Source organism: Zootoca vivipara, chromosome 8 (genome assembly GCF_965207765.1).
Source record: "Zootoca vivipara chromosome 8, rZooViv2.hap1.1, whole genome shotgun sequence".
Taxonomy (NCBI): domain Eukaryota; kingdom Metazoa; phylum Chordata; class Lepidosauria; order Squamata; family Lacertidae; genus Zootoca; species Zootoca vivipara.
Window position 1 is genome coordinate 25201931 of NC_142591.1, and position 24644 is coordinate 25226574.

General features: G+C 42.8%; 1 protein-coding gene across 2 annotated transcripts in view; it reads left to right on the plus strand.

Moving 5' to 3' along the window:
* Positions 1 to 24149, plus strand: part of DSP (desmoplakin) — a 47393-nt gene extending 23244 nt beyond the window's left edge. The window contains exons 9-24 of one of the 2 annotated variants that reach the window (XM_035124690.3): positions 352 to 447; positions 1457 to 1582; positions 2176 to 2328; positions 3336 to 3490; positions 4632 to 4758; positions 5224 to 5440; positions 6307 to 6518; positions 8728 to 8894; positions 9523 to 9661; positions 10029 to 10222; positions 11315 to 11477; positions 11833 to 11916; positions 12926 to 13033; positions 13900 to 13998; positions 15704 to 17998; positions 20251 to 24149. In XM_035124690.3, coding sequence (XP_034980581.3) covers positions 352 to 447; positions 1457 to 1582; positions 2176 to 2328; positions 3336 to 3490; positions 4632 to 4758; positions 5224 to 5440; positions 6307 to 6518; positions 8728 to 8894; positions 9523 to 9661; positions 10029 to 10222; positions 11315 to 11477; positions 11833 to 11916; positions 12926 to 13033; positions 13900 to 13998; positions 15704 to 17998; positions 20251 to 23454 — 7539 coding nt within the window. In that variant the 3' untranslated portion in view covers positions 23455 to 24149. The remainder of the gene's footprint in view (positions 1 to 351; positions 448 to 1456; positions 1583 to 2175; positions 2329 to 3335; positions 3491 to 4631; positions 4759 to 5223; positions 5441 to 6306; positions 6519 to 8727; positions 8895 to 9522; positions 9662 to 10028; positions 10223 to 11314; positions 11478 to 11832; positions 11917 to 12925; positions 13034 to 13899; positions 13999 to 15703; positions 17999 to 20250) is intronic. The other variant, XM_035124691.3, reaches the window with a different exon arrangement.
* Positions 24150 to 24644: the final 495 nt, after the last annotated feature.

Below are 24644 nucleotides of genomic sequence, written 5' to 3' on the forward strand. Positions count from 1 at the left end.
CTGCAAATATAGTATAAATAAATTCCAGTCCTTTTTAAAGTCTCTGTTGTATTTATCTCTTAATCTTGCTGCAAGTTTCTCCATTTCTTCGTATTCCATCATTTTAAGTTGCCAGTCTTGGTATCTTCGTTGGTATCTTCGTTGGTATCTTATCGTCCTTCCATCTTTGAGCTAATAGAATCTAGGCAGCCGTTGTGGCGTACAAATAAGTTCCTTGATTCTTCTGGTATTTCTTGTCCTGTAGGAATTATAGCTGTTTTAGGAAGTTTTGAGAGGTGTCATTGCTAGCTAGGTAAAAGAGATGAATGAACAGAGGATGAACTGTGATTTATTTACTCTTTAAATATATAGGCCTACATGGATACCCTGCAAACTCAGTGGAGCTGGATTCTCCAGATCACCAAGTGCATTGATGTTCATCTCAAGGAAAATGCAGCATACTTTCAGGTGTGTGCAGTAATCACAGATATTAGAAGTTGAATCCCAAGCATTTAAACTCTGTTTGGTTGTATAATTTTTTTTGGGGGGGGGGAGGATTCACAAACATGCAATATCTTGCATTCCAACTATTGGTAAGTAAGGAACGTCAGATTGTGAGTTTAGTTTGTAGTAAGGAAGGGTTGCTAAATAAAGCATCTGAAATTGGATTGAAGGTAATAGGCTGTCTTTAGCTTAGTTTCCTTCATTTATTCTTCATATAGCCATGCTCTTGGAAGGGGATTGTATTCATATGTTCAAGTGCTGCATTTTCTATTAATGCATATTAGTCCAGTGTAGATTTTACGAGTTCAGCATTACTAATCTCTTAAAAGTCTGTTGGATCCTACAAGACTATACGGAAATCTCATTCAGGGTCCACTGTTATCATTATGTACAAAAAGTATACTTCACACCTTTAATTTATTTTACACCATAGATTTTATCCCCACAACAACCCTGTGAGTTAAGTTACAGGTGAAACTCGAAAAATTAGAATATCGTCGAAAAGTGCATTTATTTCAGTAATGCAACTTATTATTTATTTTTATTTTTTCAAATGCTTTCTTTTGGAAATTCCACAGTAATAAAACAGATAGTTACAATACTACAAAAATAAACATCACTATTACATTTCATGAATTACATTCCATTTATAATTGACCCGCCTAACGACAAATAATTACAATTACAACAAATAAAGGCTTGACATATCTTGCTTTGCATGTCATGCATCTATCTCATATATTGGTTTCACCTTTTAAATTGCGTTACTGAAATAAATGCGATATTCTAACTTTCCGAGTTTCACCTGTAGACTAAAAGAAAGTGACTGGCCCAAAGTCACCCAGTGACCTTCATGACTGAGTGGGGATTTGAGCCCTGGTCTCTCAAGTGCTAGTACAACACTCTAACCACTATGCCCCACTAGTGTGATTAGATAAAGACAATCATATGTATGTTTGCTTTTTATGCATAGTTTTTTGAGGAAGCCCAGTCAACTGAGAGCTATTTGAAGAATCTACAGGATTCCATCAGAAAGAAGTTCATCTGTGATAAGAATATGTCCTTGCAAGTTCTGTTGGAGCAGATCAAAGAGTTGGAGGTATGGCTGCCACTGTGTTTTGAGATCCCAAAGCTTCTTTCCACTTCAGCAGGAAGGGCAGATTTCCTTGTATATGAAAGATACTTCGTTTGAATGACAGGCAGCATGAAAGCTCATTGTGGTTATGTGAAGCCATTGGGTGAGGAAAAAGAGAGGAGTTCAATTGCAACTTCCAGGCCTTCTTGTCACGCTGATGCGATTAAAAATGAGCAGCCTCTGCTCTGGTCTATTTCACTGAGTATCTTATGCTTCATATATTTGGGACTTCTGCAGCATTTTATGTAGTCAAGCAGAACTCCAGGAACTTCAGGTGGATTTCTTAGTTTTCTTTTCCTCTGTTAATGATTGCAGAACCCCTAATTTTAGAACTTGAGTTTATAAAGTTAGAGTTTATAACTCGTAAGAATTTATAGAATTCTAAAATATAAACTCTGATATTCTCAAAATGTTACCACTGAAGTCTACCGAGATATTAGTCTTAAATTTGAAGAGAATCTGGATTCGACCGATAGCAAATGAAGGTTGGTGTTGGTGAATGCGGTTCCTTGTTTATAAGTATTTTTTGCCATGACAAACTTTCTCTGTCTTTCTAGAGCGAGCGAGAGAAAATTATGGAATACAAGAGACAAGTGCAAAATTTGGTGAATAAGTCTAAGAAGATTGTCCAGCTAAAGCCACGGAACCCTGATTATAAGAGCAATAAGCCAATCATTCTCAAGGCTCTGTGTGACTACAAACAAGATCTGGTAAGAATCATGCTATTGATTAATTACTCAACCGTTGATCGTATATATTATAGATTTATTGGCATTCTCATTCCAAGCACCTGAGGCAGGCTACTGTGTATCTTCAGTTAAAATCTGCTTAAAACAGAACAAACGTATTGGATGATAAACCCGTTCTAGTTTCTTTTTTACTGCAGCTTGCTAAGCAGGTGCTCAGGTAGAAATGTCTTCAAATGTTTCCAAAGATGCATGGAGTTGAACTACATTCAAATCTATTGCTTGGTATAGCCCTCGTAGGACTGTGCCATTCCTGAAGGTTGGGGAAACTGCTTGCTTGAATGAAGTATGATGTGTTCTAAGTGCTACAGAGAACACCCTGTGATTGACCCATCAAATGGTAGATTACGGTGTTCTGCATCACACCGCTGGGCACAGAGGGCAACCCCAGCACATATTGCAGTAGTTTAGCCTAACAATTTTTACATGAGGTTATTTTATGCATAAAGGTAAAGGGACCCCTGACCATTAGGTCCATTTGCGGACGACTCTGGGGTTGTGGCGCTCATCTCGCTTTACTGGCTGAGGGAGCCAGCATACAGCTTCCAGCTCATGTGGCCAGCATGACAAAGCCGCTTCTGGCGAACCAGAGCAATGCACGGAAACGCCGTTTACCTTCCCACTGTAGCAGTACCTATTTATCTACTTGCACTTTGATGTGCTTTCGAACTGCTGGGTGGGCAGGAGCTGGGACTGAGCAACAGGACCTCAGCCCAAGGCTCTGTGGTTTAACCCACAGCGCCACCCGCGTCCATATATAAAAAGTTGCATGTTAATAGGAATGCATGCCAGCTTCAATCTCGTATGTCTAGGCCTCCGGGTATCCAAGCCTTTTTAATATGTGTATTCAGACCTATGAGTAAAAGTTGTCTAGTTCCAACTAATTACAGCAACTGAAAACTACGTCATAAGTATTTACATTGTCCCAGTGTGTTAATGCCTACCATCGTTTTCCCCTGCCTTTTCCATAGAAAACCATGCGCAAAGGAGACGAGTGCATTTTGAAAGACAACAGCGAACGTAGCAAGTGGCATGTGACTGGGCCAGGAGGAGTCGATATGTTGGTGCCTTCTGTCAGCCTCATTATCCCTCCCCCTAACCCGTTAGCTGTGGATCTGGCGACCAAGTGAGTTGTTATTCATAAGGACCTGAAGCCCATATTGCTTGAATAGTAAGTCAGGCCTCCCCAAAGAAGTACGAGTTCTTCCCTGGCTCCGTATGTTGTGTATCTTTGATGGGGTCAGAAAAGGGCCCAGTTGCGTGTAACAGTGTCACTGGGTGGACTTTGCGCTGAGCACCCATCTATATATTATTTATGGAACTCAAGGCCAGCGAGCAAAAATATAATTTTGTGTTTTGAGTGGGAAGTGCTGGCTGTGAGCAAGTCTTTCAGGAAAGGGGAACTTCTTAGGTGTTGTGGGACTCCAACTCCCATCATCCTGGAGCATTTGCCATGTTGGCTGATGGGAATGAGTGTTCAAGAACATCTGGAGGACCAGAAGTTCTCCATCCCTGCTATAGAACGTCAGTCTCCATTGTGTTGCAACAGGAAACCTTTTTAGAGAGTAGGTTTTCCCCACCCCTCAAGATCCCATTTTGCAGCCTTTCTCCCAGATTCTAAGCAAACCTAATACTGACTGGAAACAAAATTTTTGGTTTAGTTTAATTCAGATTTGTTTTAATTTGTGGTTATTCAGTACAGATTAAAAAAGAATAAGGTTCTTTCATATTTATGTATTCTTTGGGGTTAAATGAGGTCACATCATTAGTTGAATGTATCGCAATACAGTGGTACCTCGGGTTACAAACACCTTGGGTTACAAACACTTCGGGTTACAGACTCCACTAACCCGGAAGTAGTACCTCGGGTTAAGAACTTTACCTCAGGATGAGAACAGAAATTGTGTGCCGGCGGCGCTGTGGCAGCGGGAGGCCCCATTAGCTAAAGTGGTACCTCAGGTTAAGAACGGTTTCAGGTTAAGAACGGACCTCCAGAACAAATTAAGTTCGTAACCAGGCGCACCACTGTATGGTATCCAACCCACTTTAGCCCTGCAGTACCTAGTTTGGGAATTATTGCACAAGGAGCAAACTTCTAGCTCTCAATGCGCTGCATCAAAAAGAGTCCACATTTATATTGAAAACACTTGTGTTTTCCTATTTGGGGTTTTGATCCCTTACCTGCTCAGGACGCTCGTCTTCAGGTTGACTAGTAGACACTGATGTTGCTTTTCGAACCTGAGTTAACACATTCATTGCCCCCTTAGGATTGAGCAATACTATGAGGCCATTATGGCTCTCTGGAATCAACTCTACATCAACATGAAAAGCCTGGTGTCGTGGCATTACTGCATGATTGACATTGAGAAGATAAAGACTCTGACTATTGCTAAGGTGGGTGTTGAAATGACTTCTATAAAGTTAGACCTGGAGCTTTTTTCATAGTCTCTGCAAATGTGTGCTTTTCCTAACTTTTGATTATAAGCACATATATAAGAAGACTTGGGTATATGCATTATAAGAAGACTTGGGTATATGCATTCTGGATTTCACAGGGGCTGTCTGCCTTTTCTCAAGCCTTGTTTGTATTGATAACGTTACCGGCAATTCTGCGGTCGACTCTTGCTTTTGCTGACCAAGACTCTCCCTGTTTCCTTTTATCGGCTCATTCCATTGCCTGCAACCTTAAGGCTCTTCATTCTAACGTAAACCTCCACGGTTAGCTCATTTTGTCATTGTTAATCCTACAAATATAAATAACTCTCCAGAATACCCCTCTTCTGTAGTCATCATTCTGGAGGTAGGCATCAACTTTCTTTGGCTGCTTTTCCTTAAATTGTTTCTGCCTGTTCATTTCAGCTGAAGACCATGCGCAGAGAAGATTACCAGAGAGTAATAGCTGACCTGGAGATTCATTATCAAGAATTCATCAGGAACAGCCAGGGCTCGGAGATGTTCGCAGATGAGGACAAGAGGAAAATCCAGACTCAGTTCTCCGATGCTCAGAAGCACTACCAAACATTGGTCATCCAGCTGCCAGGCCAACACCAGCAGCGTCCGCAGCAACCAAATCAAGGTTGGCTTCCCACAAGGGTGGTAGTAAACACACCATCTGTTGCAGGGTGCAGCCGTGCTTCACATTGGAAGCCTGCACAACTTGCGACCCACTGAGCCAAATGCAGCCCACCAACCATGCATGCAATTCACCTAGGCTGCGGTCAATTGTGTGTCCCTCTTCCATGTCTGGGACTGCAGAAATACAGGAATGTCAAGTACATGCTGGGCCGACAGGTACCTGGTGAACTGCATTCAGCCTGACGCATAGTTTGTTGTCCTCTTCCCTCCTTTTGTGTCATGCCTTTTAGACTGACGGCCGGGGCTGCCTTGTTCATTACTGAGTTTATGTACGTAAGCTACTCTGGGAGCTTCAAATCTAGTTCAGTATGGCCTGCATTGACTAGCCAGGAACCCCAGGGTTTCTGAGACTGTTCTCCTCCAGCCCTACCAGGAGATGACAGCGATTGAACCTGGGTTCTTTTGTACACAAAGCATGTGATTCACCACTGAACCATAGCCCTTCCCCGTAGCTTCCTCATAGGTAGGCCTCCGCTTCACCAAAAGGCTTAATGGGTACACTTAACCAAAAAATAGGACATTTGATGTGTGTGTAGGTAACTGGGTGCTGACCGCTATAGGCAAACACCTTTTAATCATCTGGAACCTCGCCTGACACATGCCCAATCGCTTGCATGCTCCTTGCCAGGTGGTGGGGCAGGAGAAATGCAGGCAGACTTATTCAGCAGTGTTTACAAGTTGTTCCCTATCCACAGCGCATTGTTTGCCATGACGTCACACCACCTCGATTCACAGGGGTTAATTTACCAAAACCGAAAACTGACCCACTGGTTGTTTTCCCTTTCTTCCCCCCCTTTCTAAAACCAGTTGTGACAACTGAAGTCACTCACCTGGGCTCGTCCAACCAAGTCCAGAATCAGAAGCAGGAGTTAGAGAAGCATGAAGCCTGGATGCTTATGGAACTCCAGAAGCTCCGTCGCCAAATCGAGAACTGTGAGCTCCGCATGGTGCAGAGAACCATCCTTCAGCCAGACCAAGGGGCCTCTCAGAATTTGTCCATCAGAATCAATGAATTAGAGGTACGTGTTGATTTGCAGCGGGCAAGCATAGCATGGTTGTGTGTGGTTCTGACCGAATGAAACACAAGCATCCCAAATCGTCTTGATTCCCTCTTTCCCCACTCTTCATATTCTTAAGAAGCACCAACGGTGCCAAGATGAATTGATATCACTAGTATAATAACACTGGTGGCATTTGTGGCCAATCTGTTGTGCAGTGAGGTCACGAGATGACGTCTTTCTACACTACAGCAAGTACTATAGCAGCTACTAGGAGAGAGATCATAGCTCAGTGGTAGAGAGCCAAGGATCAGCTAATACGTGACACGAGAGCCGTTGCCCGTCACTAGAAAATACTGAGCTAGATGGACACAACATTATCACAATAAAACACCCACCAACTCTGCTTGTTTATAAGCAGCGCAGCACATTTAGTATCAGTCAGGGCCACCACTGAGAAGACCCTGCCCCTGTCAGTCCTAACAACTCTTTCCGGCAGACTTTTAAAAAGTATGCATTTATCTCATACAATCAGAATTTCTTAGCTTGCAAAGATGGCCATCTTTCACAGCTGGTGGATCTGGTACCTGCACAGTATGTGTGTGCAGAGAGCTTGGAAGGATAGTAGAAAGTTTTTGGGGATTTGTACTAGAAGTTGCTTATTATGGGATTGCATGCCATAGAGCAGTGTTTCCCAACAAGTGGTCCGCGGACCCCCAGGGGTCCGCGGGCTATGCCAGAGGGGTCCGCAAGATCACCTCCCCGGCCGACGGCAGCACCGGGCGGCGGGCGACGTGTGCGCACCGGGCGGCGGGCGACGTGCGCGCACCGGGCGGCGGGCGGGCTGGCCAGCGCAGCGCCCCCGGAGCCGCGGCAAAAGTGTAAAGGAGTCCACCACAGCCGCGCTGTAAATGTGGGAGGGGCTGACGCTCCCGACGTTCGGGAGACCTTTGCGCACAAGCACAGTGGGGCGCATGCGCACAGCGCGGCTGTGGACTTCGGCGGCCACCGCGTGGTGTTCATGCGCCCATGGTGGCAGTAAGGCCAAGAAAAGGCTGTGTGGCATGTAAGTGCAAGAAAGGAAAAAGGAGGGGGAGGCGTGCCACATGCTCTGAGTCTGAGCCATCCGTGAACGGTGAGGAGCAGCCAGGCAAGGCTGGAAGGGAAATAATCGTAATTCGAGGGTGTGGGGCATTCAACATGCAAAGCAATTGAAGAGTGAGAATTTGAGCCAGCTCACCACCACCTATTGCCACGCAAGGAAGAGGTTTGGGGGACAGGTGCCTCAATGTGGCACGGTTTAGCTGCTCTGCTGTGCTTTGGACTCTGCACTCACTGATGTCTTTTTCTTCCAATCTTGCTCTTTGGCCACCCACCCTTCCTTGCTCTCCCCCAACCAGACCCTCACTCTATCCACATAGTTTTGATGATGACTTTAAATATGGGACAAACTGCGTCCTGTATTAAATCAATAAGCGAGTCCGTATTTTAAGGTTTAGGTGGCAACCCTAGAAGTAGACCATGAATTGCCATAATCTACCTGGGAGGGGAAAGGGAGAAACTGGGAGCCTGGTTTCATCAGCAGTTCTCCACATAGGGCACTTGGCCTACTCCTACACCACCTTGCCAAAATATTATGCTTTCATTTTTGTTTGTCTTCATAGCTGTTTTACTGCTGCTCTTATCCGTCAGGATGCCAGGGTTTTGGCAGGATGCCAGGGTGTGTGTGTGTGGACTAAGGCGGTTGGCAGAGTTATAGTTATTTTAAATGTCACAATGGTTTTGCGGCTCCCAATTGTTGTTGTTTTCTTTCTTTGGTTTGGAACCTAATATTTCAGAAATAATGGACTCAAAGGACAGATTTAACTCATCTCATTAAGAATTGAAAATTAAAACTAACTGTATACTGATGGAGTACTCTGTTGTAACTGTAAAAAACGTATAAAAAAGACTCTTAATTTGGCTGTCACTTTTTAATTTTAGAATTAGGAATTAATGGGGGTCCTTGTCACAATAGCGGCTCGATGAGGGGTCCTCGAGAAAATTTTGTTGGGAACCCCTGCCATAGAGAAAAGTACTGTCTAAACATCTCTTGCAGTACTTTTATTTTCTTAACATTAGCTGAAACACATGTTCTGTGGGGCAAGATAGATGATACGTCAATTGCAGGTTGTATATGTGATCTTAAGAAGTTTGTGAGAGTAAATAACATTTCTTTTCTCTCTCTCAGGGTATACAAAACGATTCTCAGACAATAGCGGTCGCTCTTAATGGACAGAAAGATTATCTCCCCAGATTTAGAGGCTCTGAAAAGTATCTCTATTTGCAGTCTGAAATAAGTACCTTGTTTCAGAAACTGGAAAATATTAATGGGGTCTCTGCTGGTTATTTGGACAGGTAAGGAAACAGACAAGCAGTCCTATGGTTATCCATATTATAGGTGTGCTTTGTTGCTATTTTTTAGTGATTAGTGCTTTTATTTAATCAAGTGCATGTTTTGAGGATTTAAATCCAACATACACCCGTAACTGTTAATATTTTAAACTAAGGTAACTCTAACCAAGGAGGTCCAATTTCTTCAGCAAAAGAAGCTGTACACAGCAGTGTCATTTATGCAGATGCCTAGTTTTCTATACTGTTGTTGACATCTATCCATCTCAAGAGACGATGAGAAAGTGTGCCATCGGGGGTGAAGTCAAGCCGTAACAAGGCCTGCTGTAGTTGTGGAGACTGATAGGAGAGAGACATGTTTTATTGCAGCTGGGGCAAATGAAGGCGTCCAGTTTCGTTTTCTATATATATTACTCAGATTGCATGTGGAACAGTTTGCATGCGGGCTTGAATTTCCTTAGATTCGACCGGCGACCAAAACCAACTTCATAGAGCCTATTACTCAGAATTAAGTTCTGCTGTGTCCAGTGGCACTTACTCCCAAGCAATGAGGGGTGGAGAGAAAAGAGACTGAAAGCAAACAATCTTTTCACAACCCTGCATTTGACTCTCTGATGGCATTGTTTTGCTACAGCTTGAATGCACTGAGGTCCCTGCTCCAGGCAATTCTCCAAACAGAAGACGTGATCCGAGTGTTCGAAGTCAGACTTACAGAAGAGGATACTCTTTCTTTGGACCCAGATAAAGTGGAAGCTTATCGAGCCTGCCTGAAGGTAAGAGAGAGGGTTTTATGTATATATCGGAGATTGAGCCATGAATTGGTTACTCACAATGTCTTAAAGACTTTGTGCTGTTTTTAAATTTGGGGGGGGGATGCTTAATGTTATAATATATTTGTATATTACGATTCATAATTTGGTCTTGCTTCCATAAATTAACATATTCTATTTCCTATGAATAAATAATCCAGTTTATGATTGTTCGCGTTCTCTAAATATTGCCAGATATGTTAAGTTTGATCATATGCAACCTATTCTGCTCTTTCTTGCAGCTGTCTGGATTATGTTGTGGTTGTGTTTACTTTCTGGTGAGAACTAGGATACAGAAGATAGCTTATTCTGTTGCTTATTTTTTTTCCAGAAAATGAAAGGAGACCTTAGTATGAAGAAGTCGCTGCTTAGTACCTTGGAGGCAGAGCTGCAGAGGGCTCACCAGGTCCACTCGCAGTCTTGCCAGTCGTATCCTCTCCACGATTTAGATTTTGGAAAGTTCACTGAAAAAGTTGGGCACCTCACAGACCGCTGGCAAAGGGTGGATAAGCAGATCGATGACAGGTTGGTTTGTGATTTCTAAAGAGTAACTTCAAATCAGGTGTTCAGTAAGTTGTAGACCTCGTGCACACATTGATGCTAACCATAGTTAATAGTTAAAGCTTAGGCATCTGGCAAAAAAAAAATCATTTAAAACTTGACTTTCCTAGTTCCTAGAATAGTTAAAGGCATCAGGGAGATCAGTTGAGCCTCAAGAGTGGTTTGCATTTTTGCTGGTCTAGACTCATAACTTTGGGGCTGTGACAGCTCTTTAGCCATAGTTAAGAAGGTCCAGGTTAACATTAGGTATGGTTTGTAAAGAAGCTACAGACCTTGGTTGACAAGCAACTTTTAACCATAAGCCAAAGTTAAGCTGCTGGGCTGGGTTCATACATAATGCCAAGTCATTTTCAGACTGAATTGATGAGTGTTTGACTTGAGATTGTAGTAGCTGAAAACGTGTTTCCCTAGGAAACTACAGCTACTTCTATGAAGATTCGAGTTTATAATATTTAGAATGGAATGCCACCACAGAATGTTGGAGGGAGGTAACACTTCCCTGACCTTCTAGCAACTGAGTTGCCACTGTTTACGGGAAAGGAGAGGGGTGAGGTAGCATGCAGGTCAGTGTGGAGCAAACACACTGGCAGGAGCACTGGATTGGCTCTGCCAGTGTGTTTGCACAATTCTGACCTCCCTGCAACTTCACCCCTCCTGGTAAGCAGCAGCAATTCAGCTGGTGGGAGGTCAGCTAAGTGCCATTGCCTCACTGCACTATCCACCACTGACTGGTGGATGTTAAAGCAGAAGGCATTTATGTTGGCATATGTTTATATTTCAGCTGTTGCATGGTATGCATATATTTCATGATATGTGCATTTACTTGGGACTTTTTGAAGTAGCAAAGTGGCTCTCTTTCAGTTCTTAGGAAGAGGCTGTGGCTCAGTGGAGCTTATATGCTTGGTGTATTGTTCCTAGGATTAATTCTGCTTGCAAAAACCTCTACCTCATATCTGGAAGATCTGCTTTCAATTATAGTGGGCAGCACTGGGCTGCATAGACTAGTGATGTGAATTAGTTTAAGGCAGCTTCATGTGTTCCTACATTGTCTTACAGGACCTGGGATTTAGAAAAACAGGTGAAACAGCTGAGAACCTATCGGGATCTTTACCAAGCTCTGAATAAATGGATCTGTGATGCCAGGCGCCGGCAGGAAACTATTGAAGCCATGAAGTTGGGAGATGTTAGCACCGTCATGAGATATCTGCAGGAGCAAAAGGTATTGTCTTGCACTCAGTGTTGCAAAGTGTTTCCCCTAAGTAATTTGGCTGATGTGAAACCAACTTGAATTCGGTGAAGTATTAGGAGTTTGTGTCAGAATCCCCGCTAATGTAATAATGATTAAGGATGCAAGTTATGAGCTTGATGTCCTGATTTCAAATCCCATCTCAGCTAAGCTTGCTTTGTACATCTTTGTCACCACAATTGTCTCTTGGGATCATCATGAGAGAGATATAGTATCATCAGTGGAGTGATTGACAAGTGTTGTCATTCTCTTGAACCAAAATAATACTTGACAGCTAGAAATCTGATAAAATTAATATTGTGGGGTTGTTGTTGTTGTTGTTTTGCAGAACTTGCATGCTGAAATCACAGGCAAGCGAGACAGAGTGGAAGATGTGATGAAGAATGCGGAGGTGTGCTCAGCTGCAATCAAGGTACTGTTATTTTTGAACATTTCCCTAAGAATATATCTTTTCCTACAAGAGCTTAATCTTGCAAGGCTTCCCTCTCTCTTCTTAATCCTAGACTAAATCCTTCTCACCCCTCAACACACTCACATTTCTCAGCACAATAGGCTCAGTTACTGGGCAAACCAAAGTTTACAAGATACAAATCCACTGACAGCCTCTGTATTTCTGGAAGTGTTTCCATGGCAGTCTGGCTGGCCCAAAACTTCCAGGGCAAATTTGGAAAAGCACAAATGCTGACAACAACCTGAGGTGACAACACCAAGCGATAGAAAATACGCACAGGATTATCTTGTGATTTTATTTTTGTGTTTCTAGTAGTTCTGTTCAGATTGCAGTACTGAGCATGCTTCCAGGAAGCATTTGAAAAAGAAAAAAATTGGTGGGTCTTACTTCCAAATCATTCTGTCATTCCCCTCTCTGGGTTAATCATGGAGCTGACTTTTGGAAGTTTAAGACATGTTATTTAAACCCCATTGATCTGCTTGTACAATAAATCCTTTTCTGTTGCCTTTCATTCATTCAAAGAGTTTTTAATGCAAGTTGTGTAAAAAAGTTTCTCTATCTTGCTTCCACCATGTCTGGTTATAAATGCATTCCTTATTCTTCTTTTTAGCAACTACTCTCTCCTCCAACCCTCTACCGTGCTGATTCTTAAAATCAGGATTTGGGGTTTTATTTATTATCTGTCTGTCTAAAACACACTCTTCATTACAAATGCCGTTCCAGAGAAGCTTGCAAATTTAATACATCACATAGGGACTGAAAACAAGGCAGATATTAACGACCTGCCAGCTAAAATAAACATCAACACTGGCACCAAAATTCCACCAGAAACCTGGGCAGATAACCAGGTCTTCAGCTGGTGTCAAAAGGTTGAAAGAGTAGGTTATTGCCTCCTTGCAACTCTGAACATCCAGGTCAGGAGGCATACGGTGGCTGTCTTTATGAAATGTGTTTTCTTCTCCTTCTGCAGGATTACGAACTGCAGGCTGCAGCTTATTGCTCAGGACTGGAGACTTTGCTGAACATTCCCATTAAGCGCAGCATGGTCCAGTCTCCTTCGGGGGTAATTCTGAAAGAGGTAAGTGATAATAAAGTGCATTTTCATGATAATTTGTAATGCAGGTTGGGGAATTGCATACTTGGGGTATACCTGTCATGTCAGAACCCCTCTGCGAATCAAAAGCTGGTGTGTTCTAGCCTAATTTCCCTCCTTGCTGACCTGTTTTTTCTGCAGGCAGGGTGGTTTAGGGTGGTTGGTTGGTTTTTTAAACACAGAGAAGAAGTTAAGCATGACACTCTTTCCCCCTCCCCCCCGGGCTTATAGTCTAAAGTGGCAAAATCTAGAAAGGGCTGCACCACAGGACGTTCCGTTATTGGTAGATCAGCTCTGAATCCATTTCAACTCGTTTATACTTACGTCAGGGACGCAGGTGGTGCTGTGGTATAAACCACTGAGCCTAGGGCTTGCCGATTGGAAGGTCAGCAGTTCGAATCCCTGTGACAGGGTGAGCTCCCGTTGCTCAGTCCCAGCTTCTGCCAACCTAGCATTCGAAAGCATGTCAAAGTGCAAGTAGATAAACTGGTACCGCTCCAGGCAGGAGGGTAAACGGTGTTTCCGTGCGCTGCTCTGGTTTTGCCAGAAGTGGCTTAGTCCTGCTGGCCACATGACCCAGAAAAACTGTCTGCGGACAAACGCCAGCTGCCTCGGCCAGTAAAGCGAGGTGAGCGCCACAACCCCAGAGTTGTTTGCAACTGGACTTAACGGTCAGGGGTGCTTTACCTTTTCCTTTACCTTTATACTTACGTCAGAGTCAATCTAGGATCAGGCTGGCATTTTATGTTAAAATAATAACAAAACAAAACCCCAGGCCTGTCGATGCAGACGAAACATAGCGTTCAGGATAGGTTGACAATAGATTGCTTTCTCCCCCCCTCTCCATGCAGGCTGCCGAGATCCAGTCTCGTTACATTGAACTTCTTACAAAATCGGGAGACTATTACAAGTTTTTGAGTGAAATGTTAAAGAGCTTGGAAGATTTAAAGGTAATATCCCTCTTCCTTTATGTATTGTGAATTGTCCAGTTCCTGGGTGCTTTGTAAATAGTTTTGATGCTGTTAATAATACCTTCATGCAATCAAAAATAACATTCTAAGGCTACACTTCTACAATGGAAACCAGATTTTCTTGCTATACGCGATTCAGCTTTTTTAGTCTTAAATTTTTTTAGTCTTAAATTTGAGGTGTGCATTCAGCAGATTCATACGATACAGATTTTTGTGGACTAGACCAATTTAGACTGCAGATAGAGCTGTTTCCTTGTTTGAACACTGCTTCCCGTAAGACAAAAGCCTCTCTCTGCACATAAAAAATGAGCATATTAGGAAGATTTTAGAGTAGCTTTCCTGGATATGTTAGTTGTTTAGGTGCATGAGGCTCCCCCCCCCCAAAAAATGAGGCATCCTTCAATCAAGTGATGGGCTCATCTGCAGTTTGAAGTTGTAATAGCTTAGAATGAGCTATTATCAGATGATTTGTTGTCTGTGTAGATTGATTCCTAGTTATTCCTGTTACAGTAGATGCAGGGTGGATAAAAAAACAATGTTTTTGTAAAAAAAATAATCAGATTTTTTTTTATTTAAATCAGATTTTTTTAAATAAAATGTTTTTGGAGGAAAAAATCTTTCTAAATATAGTTTTCTATTTAAGTTACATTATACTCCAAAGGCTATTCATCAGGAAATAAGGATGTGTTTTAAGTATTTCATGAAACTTTCATCTGGTTGTAAATATTAAGATTATACCAGCAAGAATGAGTCTTGCTGTAAAAAAATGATTTAAATCAAGTCTTACTGACTAGTGATTTAAAGCAAGTCTTACTGATTAGTGATTTAAATAGATTTTATTTAAATCAAATCCACCCTGAGTAGATGTGATTTTTCATTTTAGCTTCAGTAGTCACTCCCTCAAGTTCAGGACCCCTGAATTTGGTTTTGCACCAGCTTTACATAGGGCATAACCTGAATTTAAGCATGGCTTTGGATGCCCAGTCTTGGCCACTGAAGACATGAAGCAATAAAAACAGGATACTGAGAATGTACAGTTGTTGTTAAGGAACCAGTTTTCCTTCACATATTGAGATTAGCGTGCAGGGCACCCAAGAGGGAGAATACTATTTAGTGGCCGCTGTGAGTATTAGCACCTTCCCCTCTTTTTCCTTTTTGTATAAATTAGCCTGTTTGTGGACACCTGGTTTCTGTACAGTTGTTTTCTATTTGGTCCAATATTGGTTCAGACATGATATGTGATCAGCAAGTTTTTTTCTTTCAAAAAGCATTTTATATCATGCCTTTAAAAATGTTTTCCTAGGCTAACAAATGTGTAAAAATCAGAAAATGAACCCTAGAGCTCTGTTTTAAGTCTGCTTTTGGAGCTTGACGTAGGGTAGCATATATTCCTCCAGATTCAATGTTTTCTGGTGCATTAGGACTTTTGCACTGAAAACCATGGCATATTAAAAAGGCCTTGTTGAGAATGTCAGGAGTCTTGTCCATTATGGTTAACAAGAGAATGTGAAGTTTTTAAATAAAATAAAATAAACCAAACAGCAAAAAGGGCATTTTATTAAAATTAGCTGTGGAGTGGTGGTTTTTTGGTTTGTGTGTGTGTGTGTGTGAATGAGTAGCATATTGTTGGTCAAAAATGGTTACGATGGGTAATTTTTATCTTTCATGCTTTCTGAATCTGCAGATGAAAAGCACCAAAATAGAACTATTGGAAGAAGAGCTGAGACTAGCCAGAGATGCCAATTCCGATAACAGCAATAAACACAAATTCCTGGAGCAAAACCTGCAGAAGTACCAGTTGGAAATTTCCCAGCTGAAGGCCAAACTGATGGGTTTGGAAGAGTTGAAGAGGCAAGCAGAGTTGGATGGTGGCTCTGCCAAACAAAACTTGGACAAGTGCTATGGTCAAATAAAAGATCTGAATGACAGAATAACAAGACTGACTTATGAGATTGAAGATGAGAAGAGGAAAAGGAAGCTATTGGAGGACAGATATGACCAGCAGAAGACTGACTTTGACCAACTGCAGAAGACAAGGCAGAATGAGAAAGAAAGCCTTGGTTGGCAAAAGATAGAATCTGAGAAAGTCATCAAGGAGAAGGAATACGAGATAGAAAGGTTAAGGGTGCTTCTCCAGGACGAGGGGACTCGGAAGAGAGAATATGAGAATGAGCTGGCTAAGGTAAGAAACCAGTATAATGAGGAGATGAGTAATATAAAGAACAAGTATGAAACAGAGATTAACATTAAGAAGACCACCATCCACCAGATAGCATCCCAGAAAGAAGATGATGCCAAAAACCTCCGAGCCCAGATCGATAAGCTGCAGAGAGAGAACAGAGATCTGAAGGATGAGATCATCAGGCTCAATGACAGCATTTTGGATGCTACAGAGCAGCGGAGGAGAGCAGAAGAAAATATTCTTCAGCAGAAGGCTTGTGGCTCGGAGGTGGCTCAGCAGAAGCAACAGATCGAGCTGGAGCTGAAACAGATCATTCATCTGCGCAACGAGGACAACGCGAGGTACAAGCAAGCGCTTGAAGATGCTGCTTTGACCATCCAGGACAAAACCAAGGAGCTTGAAAGAGTAAAGATTCAGCTGCAGGAAGAGGCTAAAAACCGATGGGAACTTGAGAATGAATTGGCTAAGGTAAGGAACAGTTATGACGAGGAAATTATTAGTTTAAAGAACAAGTATGAGACTGAGATTAATATCACAAAGACCACAATAAATCAGGTGACTGTGCAGAAGGAAGAGGAATCCAGTAATTACCGAGCACAGCTCGACAATGTCGTGAGAGAAAATAGGAGCTTATGTGAGGAAATTAGGAGACTGAAGAACACCATAAGTCAGACATCGGAGAACCTTAGACAAGTGGAAGAAAATGCTCACCAGCAAAAAGCCTTTGGCTCTGAGATCTCCCAAAAGAAGCAGCAGCTTGAGATTGAGTTAAAACAGACTGTCCAGAAATACACTGAGGAGACCATGCGTTACAAGCAGTCTCTTGACGATGCTGGGAGGACAATTAAGGACAAAAACAAAGAGATTGAAAAGCTGAGAAAGTTGCTAGAAGCAGAAACAAACCAGAGGAAATCTCTGGAGGAGGAGAATATCCGATTGCAAAGAGTCCAGTACGATTTGGAGAAAGTTAACATCAACGCCACGGAGACCATCAGCAGGTTGAAAATCCAAGAGCAGGAACTGGGGCGGCTAAAAAGCGAATACGAGAGGCTTGCCCAGGACAAAAAGGGGAAAGATCAAGAAAGTACAAGGCTGCAGGGCACAATGAAAGAGCTGCAGCAGCAGAAACGCAAGCTGGAGGAGGAGCTTAGTAGGCAGGCTAGAGCCATAGCAGAAGAAACTTCCAAGAGGAAGGAAGTGGAAGTAGAGTTAGAAACTATGAGGAGGTCTTGCAGAGAGCAAGCTGTCAAGATCGCAAACCTTACGCAGCAGATAGAGGAGGTCTCGATGGTCAAGAAAAGGAGTGAAGATGACTTGAAGCACCAGAGAGAGGTGCTAGATGGTCAGATGAGGGAAAAGCAGAGATACCTGGAGGAGATAAGGAAGTACACTTCAGAGATCGAAACCTTGCGCCGCCAGGTGGTCCAGGAGCAAGACAATCTAAAACAAGCTCACATGCGCAACGAGCACTTGCAAAAGGCTATTGAGGACAAGAGCAAAAGCCTCAATGAGTGCAAAATAGAAATCGAAAGGCTTCAGTCTCTTACCGAGAACCTTACAAAAGAACACTTGATGTTAGAAGAAGAGCTGCGTAACGTGAGATTGGAGTATGATGATCTAAGAAGGGGCAGAAGTGAAGTGGATGAGGAAAAAAATGCCACAATTATTGAACTTAAGAGTCAACTACAAACAAGCAGCAAGCATACCCTGGAACTTCAGGGTCTGATAAATGGTTTACAGAAAGAAAGGGACAATTTGAGACAGGAAATTGAAAAATTCCAAAAGCAGGCTGTGGAGGTATTCACAAATATTTGATCACAACTTTACTGTCCCTCAGATAATTCATAATTCAACAGCAAATGCATTTTCAGCCAGTCATTGGACCCTAAATTTATGTATATTGATTTTAATTGATTCATTTTAAAATTTGATATAAAAATTCAACTGGCTTCTAAGTGCAGGTCTCCTGCAGGCATTTGGTTAGTCCTGTGAGAACAGGATGCTTGACTAGATGGGCCATTGGCCTGATCCTGCAAACTGTTCTTATGTTCTAAGCTGTAGGCCCAGATTTGGGTCGCTTCTAGACTAGTGCAAAGGAGCTATAAATCTTACCTATCATCTGCCATGCTTTTGTTACCTTTGGTGCTTAAAAAATATATATTTGGGCGATATTTAATTCCAGTAGAATTTAGCGTTTTTCCCTATGGAAAATTGGCCAACTCTTCATCATCCTTAGAAAGGAGCAGGACTTTGAAGACCAGGCCATATTTTCAAAACCTGTTGTTTCAGAGGCTACCCCCTGAAGTTCGGTTACTCTGACATCTCAACCTCCAAAGAGAAATGTACACAACTTTAATAGATAACTCAGGATTTATCTTTCACTGTGGTGCGGTATGCAATATGTTATTCATGAAGTTGCATGTTGGAGCTTATCCTTATCTCCTTTGCTTTTCTCATTTTTCATTTTGCTGTAGGGTAGTATATGTATATACATAAATACATACACACCTTAAAAAGTGTACATATGCAAAAGTGTATACATTGGTGTTGTATATTTGGTATACATTTTATTGCTGCTTATGTACCTATAGTATAAAATGCACATGTATACATATACATATATATATATGTATATATGTATATGCATGCTATACATGTCACTGCTTTCATTTCTTTCTTTAAAAAAGAAAAGAAATCTATGAGTCACAATCCTGCACAGAGCAGAGCATACTTAAGCCTATTGACATTGCCTCAAGTGTGCTTTATTCTGTGTTGGAGTCTGGCCATTTAGCCTAGTAGCTTGGGCTCATAATTTTCAAGTAAAATGATAGTTATGTTTCCCTATCTTTGTTTACTAGGAGCAACCCATCAGGCATTGCTACAGTTCAGCCTCAATTCATATCAATTAACTCGTTGAAATGAATGGAGAGCCTGCCTTAAGCAATGTTTGCTGAACTATATTGGTTTGCTAGTGGTCCAAAAGCAGTATTTTCCTCAGTGGGGTATCTGTTTGCTCTCATTGTCCCCTCCCCACACCTGTAATTCACACACACATTATTTTCATTCACTCAGATTCATCACATAGATACGTGATGGAACTTTATCCATTAGTCTAGTTGTAGTCTCAAAATGAGTGCTTTCTTGAAAGAAGAATCAGATTTTTGGAATTAATTAGAACTTTTTTGTTCAAATCAAAAGTTTATTGCATTAGCCATATAGCCATAGCACATATAAAAGATCAAACAGGCAACTGTCACACAACCAACATAGAATACAACAAATACAACTATAACATTAAATATATAATCCAGCTGAGTGTGGCTGGTAAGGTAAAAGACAAAGCAAGGCATGCCGACTCTGAGTTTTGTTAATGTAGGTAAATCGGCTCCAGGGAAGACCAGTCTGGATCTGATGTCGTGATGCAAATGTTTTGTAAACAGAGCAAAATGAAGGTCTCCTTTCAGTGGACACAAGATTTTATTAGCAAGGCAGTACTGAAGTGTAGGCATCCCAAATTACTTAGCTTCTGCTAGACTACTGTCAAAATTAAGACTGGATGCCGTATATATGTACAGGTGGGAAAGGGAAAATACTAAGCACTGACAGTACAATCCACCCCAAGTTAAGTATTTTTAATTCCTGTTGATTTCAAAGGGAAGAGATAGGATTGTGCTGTATGCACAAAGCTGCAGTCCTATGCACGCTTGCCTGGGAGTAATCCCCATTTAATTCTGTGGGTCTTACTTCTGAGTAGACTTGTATAGGACTGCGCTGTTAAATACATGCTTAATCTTTCCACTGAAACTGGCAGGACCCCAGTGTGCCAGACTCTCTGGTTAGAATTCTTTTTAGCCCATTTCTATCAGTGTGCTATCCTGTATTAATAAAACAAAATCCACAGCTGCATCTAAAACACCAGATTTATTACTCAGGGCTACAGTTACCCAGTGCCCCTTACAGGATAGGTTGAAATATAGGGAATATAGGATGTTAAGAAGAGGTACTAATTTTCTCCTTGTTTGTTTCTTTTTTTAAAAAAAACCCCATAGACATCCCATAGGATCCAAGAATCCAAAACCCAGTATACTCATATTATGCAGGAACGAGAAGCGCTGCTGATAAAAATTAATACCTTGGAACAAGACAAAGCAAGGTTGCTGAGGTTAGAGGAAGAGCTGAATCGGGCCAAAGGCACACTGGACTCAGAATCCCGCTTGAAAATGCGGCTGGAGAATGAGAAGCAGCAAATACTGAACGACTTAAATCAGTGGAAGAGCCAGTATTCCCGGAAGGAAGAGACAATCAGGAAGATTGAGTCTGAGCGAGATAAGAGCGAGAGGGAGAAGAGTGCCTTGCTGATAGAAATTGAGAGGCTGCAAGCAGAGATTAAGAGGATCGAAGAAAGGTACCGCTGCCGTTTGGAAGAGACAAGCAGAAAGAGCCATTCGGAGATGGAGGCTGAGCGCCTGAGGCTGCAAAGGGAAATTGAGAAACTGAAGCAGCGCCCATATGTGGCCAGCAGAGTCACCCAGACAGAAGAGGACTTTGCCATCGACCCTTCCAAATTACTCTTCAGCGGCCTGCGGAAAAAAATAACTGCTGTCCAGCTGCACGAATGCCAGCTGATCGACAAGTCCACCCTGGATAAGCTGCTGAGGGGGCAGAAGTCCGTGGAAGAAGTTGCTGCTGATCTCGAACCCTATCTCAGAGGAGCTGGGGCTATAGCTGGGGCCTCTCTTAGCCCTAAGGACAAATATTCCCTGGTGGAGGCTAAACGGAAGCAGCTTCTTAGCCCAGAAAACACCGTCTTCCTTTTGGAAGCCCAGGCAGCCACCGGAGGTGTGATTGACCCCCACCGCAACGAACTTCTCAGCGTGGACAGTGCAGTTGCTAGAGACCTGATCGATTTTGATGACCGGGAGCAAATCTACACCGCTGAAAAGGCTATCACCGGATTTAAAGATCCCTTCTCAGGGAAAACAGTGCCTGTGGCACAAGCCATTGGTAAACAGCTTATCGACAGGGAGACTGGCATACGTCTCCTTGAAGCTCAGTTGGCTGCGGGAGGAATCGTTGACCCCATCAACAGTGTGTTCTTGCCGAAAGACATTGCTTTAGCTCGTGGGCTGATTGATCGAGACCTGGTCAGATCCTTGAACCAACCTCAGAGTTTAAATAACTTAATTGACCCAATCACCAAGAAGGCCATAAGTTACACGAAGCTGAGGGCGAAATGCAGAATCGAACCACACACTGGTTTGCTCCTCCTTCCCGTGCAGAAGAGAAGCATGTCATTCCAAGGCATCAGGAAGCCCATTGACATCTCTGAGTTAGTCGACTCTGGCATCATTCGGGAGTCGACAGCAAATGACCTGGAAAGTGGAGTAATCACGGTTGAAGAAGTCAGTGACCGAATCAAAGATTTCCTCCAGGGCTCCAGCTGCATAGCTGGCATTTATAACGAGGCCACCAGAGAGAAGCTTGGCATTTACCAGGCCATGAAAATAGGTTTGGTCAGACCAGGGACAGCTCTTGAGCTTCTGGAAGCCCAGGCAGCCACTGGATTTGTCGTGGACCCTGTGAGCAATTCACGACACACTGTGGAAGAAGCTTACAAAAGAGGCCTAGTTGGAATAGAATTTAAAGAAAAACTCTTGTCTGCTGAAAGAGCAGTCACTGGGTACAAAGATCCAGAAACGGGAAACATCATCTCCTTGTTCCAAGCAATGAACAAGGAACTCATCGAGAGAGGCCATGGGATTCGTTTGCTGGAGGCACAGATAGCCACTGGTGGGATCATCGACCCGAAGGAAAGTCATCGGTTGCCAGTCGGCACGGCATACCAACGTGGCTACTTCGACAAAGAGCTGAATAACATTCTCTCCGATCCCAATGACGATACCAAAGGCTTTTTTGACCCCAACACAGAAGAAAACCTGACCTACTTGCAGTTGAAAGAAAGGTGCATAGTCGATGAAGGAAGTGGGCTCTGTCTCCTGCCCCTGAGAGAGAAGAAGAAAGTGGTGCAGACTTCGCAAAAAAACACCCTCAGGAAGCGCAGGGTCGTCATCGTAGATCCAGACACAAACAAGGAAATGTCCGTCCAGGAAGCGTACAATAAAGGCCTCATAGACTATGATACTTACCTGGAGCTTTCTGAGCAGGAATGCGAATGGGAAGAAATCACTATAACAGGTTCAGATGGGAGCACAAGAGTAGTGCTTGTTGACAGGAAAACGGGCCACCAGTATGACATCCAGGACACCATTGACAAAGGCCTTGTGGACAAGAAATTTTTTGAGCAATACCGTTCCGGGTCATTAAGCCTCACTCAGTTTGCAGACATGATTGCTTGCAAGAATGGCGGTGATGAAGTTTTCAGACACGAGTCCACTCGTTCCCCCACGGTCCTGAGTATCAAGAGTTCATCTATCAAGCTAAAGAGCAGTTCGGGCTCCGGCTCCGGCTCCTTTTCGGAGTCCCTCGAGGAAACGAGTCCAATCGCAGCCATATTTGACACAGAAAATTTGGAGAAGATCTCCATTTCAGAAGCCGTGCAACGGGGCATTGTTGACAGCATTACTGCCCAGCGTTTGCTCGAAGCCCAAGCTTGCACAGGAGGCATAATATGCCCCGTCACAGGACAACGGCTTTCCCTTCAGGAAGCGGTTGCCCAAGGCCTCATTGACCATGAGATGTCGACACGTCTGAAGCCAGCTCATAAAGCCTTCATAGGGTTTGAAGGCATCAAGGGCCGAAACAGAATGTCAGCCGCAGAGGCTGTGAAGGAAAAGTGGCTTCCTTATGAGGCTGGCCAGCGCTTCCTCGAGTTTCAGTTTATCACCGGAGGTCTCATTGACCCCGAAGTCCGCGGGAGAATAAGTACCGAAGAAGCCATTCGAAAAGGGTTGATTGATGGCCGGACAGCCCAGAGGTTACAAGACACCAGCAACTATGGGAAGATTTTGACCTGTCCCAAAACAAAGCTGAAAATCTCCTTCAAAGATGCAATGAATCGTTCGATGGTGGAAGACATAACTGGGCTCCGGTTACTGGAAGCTTCTTCGGTTTCATCCAAAGGCATCTCCAGCCCATACAATGTCTCTTCGGCACCAGGCTCACGCAGTGGATCCCGCAGTGGATCCCGCTCAGGCTCACGCAGTGGATCGAGGAGAGGAAGCTTTGATGCAAACACGAATGCCTCGTATTCTTATTCCTATACAACCATCAGCAGCAGCTCGCTTGGGCGCTAGTTATTAGCTAGCTAGCCTATCTGAATTTTGCACGGGAAGCATCTGCTGGGATCTGTATTCCTTCTTTGTTTTAACAAACAGAAAGAACTGGTTGGTGGTGATATTAGCACTTGCTTGGGTGAAATAGTTAAGCTGCAGAATAGAAGCCAAACCCAAATGCCAATAAAATAAATCTTTCTGGATGGGATGCTATGTTTCTGCATACATGTATATATAAATACACACACATATATGGATGTGTGCATGCTTTAAATGTCTTGGGTGCAGACTTCTCATAGTAAATGGAGGAAGCAAGTTCTCTCTCTGGTGTTGGCGTGCATCTTTCCTCATGTATTTAGCATTTGCTTTTGTTCCCTTCAAATAGTCATGCACGGCCACAAACTATTATCCCAGGCTTCATATTGTTTTTGTATCGGTGTTGATGTTTTTAAAGCCACTTTTTTATCAATGTGGATGTTGCAGTACACAACAGTTATGGTCTGAAAATCCTCTTCAACAAATGTTATACCCAATTGTGCTATGCTATATTCTCATTTGGTCACTCTGCATTTATTAGGGCAGGTTTATTATGATGTGCTTTTTCTTTTGCCTGTGGCTAAACATTTTTTGCTTGCTTGTTCCCTTTGTAATACCATGCAGGCCCATCTGTGTAACATTTACTATTCTGGCAATAAAAAAAAATTAACCACCTCTGATTCCTTTGTGGTAAATATCTTGGCATTAAATGTTTGTTATACTTGCAGTCTTGGCAGTGGCTAAACTAGCTGCAGTAGTTAACTGCAAAGTGAGTACTGCGAATTGGAGGTTCCCTTAGCCTCACATTTAACGGCTGCTTCAAATCTCAGCTGTAAATATCTGTGGTTGTCAAGGAAGCTAGGCACTTTAAATTCATGGTGGGGATATGATCACTAGAAACCATAGAACTGGATGGGAAGCCATTGGCAAGTACATTCCAAATTGCTTCTGGTTTCCTATCGGAAGTAACTGGTGAGCAGTTTTCTAGATCTACAACTCCATTGCTAAATGCTGAAGTACAGATGTGGAGAACTGCATCCATCCATTTAAAACTTACTTGATCATAGGAACATAGGAAGCTGCCTTATATCAGACCAGAGTATTTGTTCCATCTAACCCAATACTGACTGCTCTGACTGGCTGAAGTGTCTTTTCCATCACCAGAATCTTAGGCA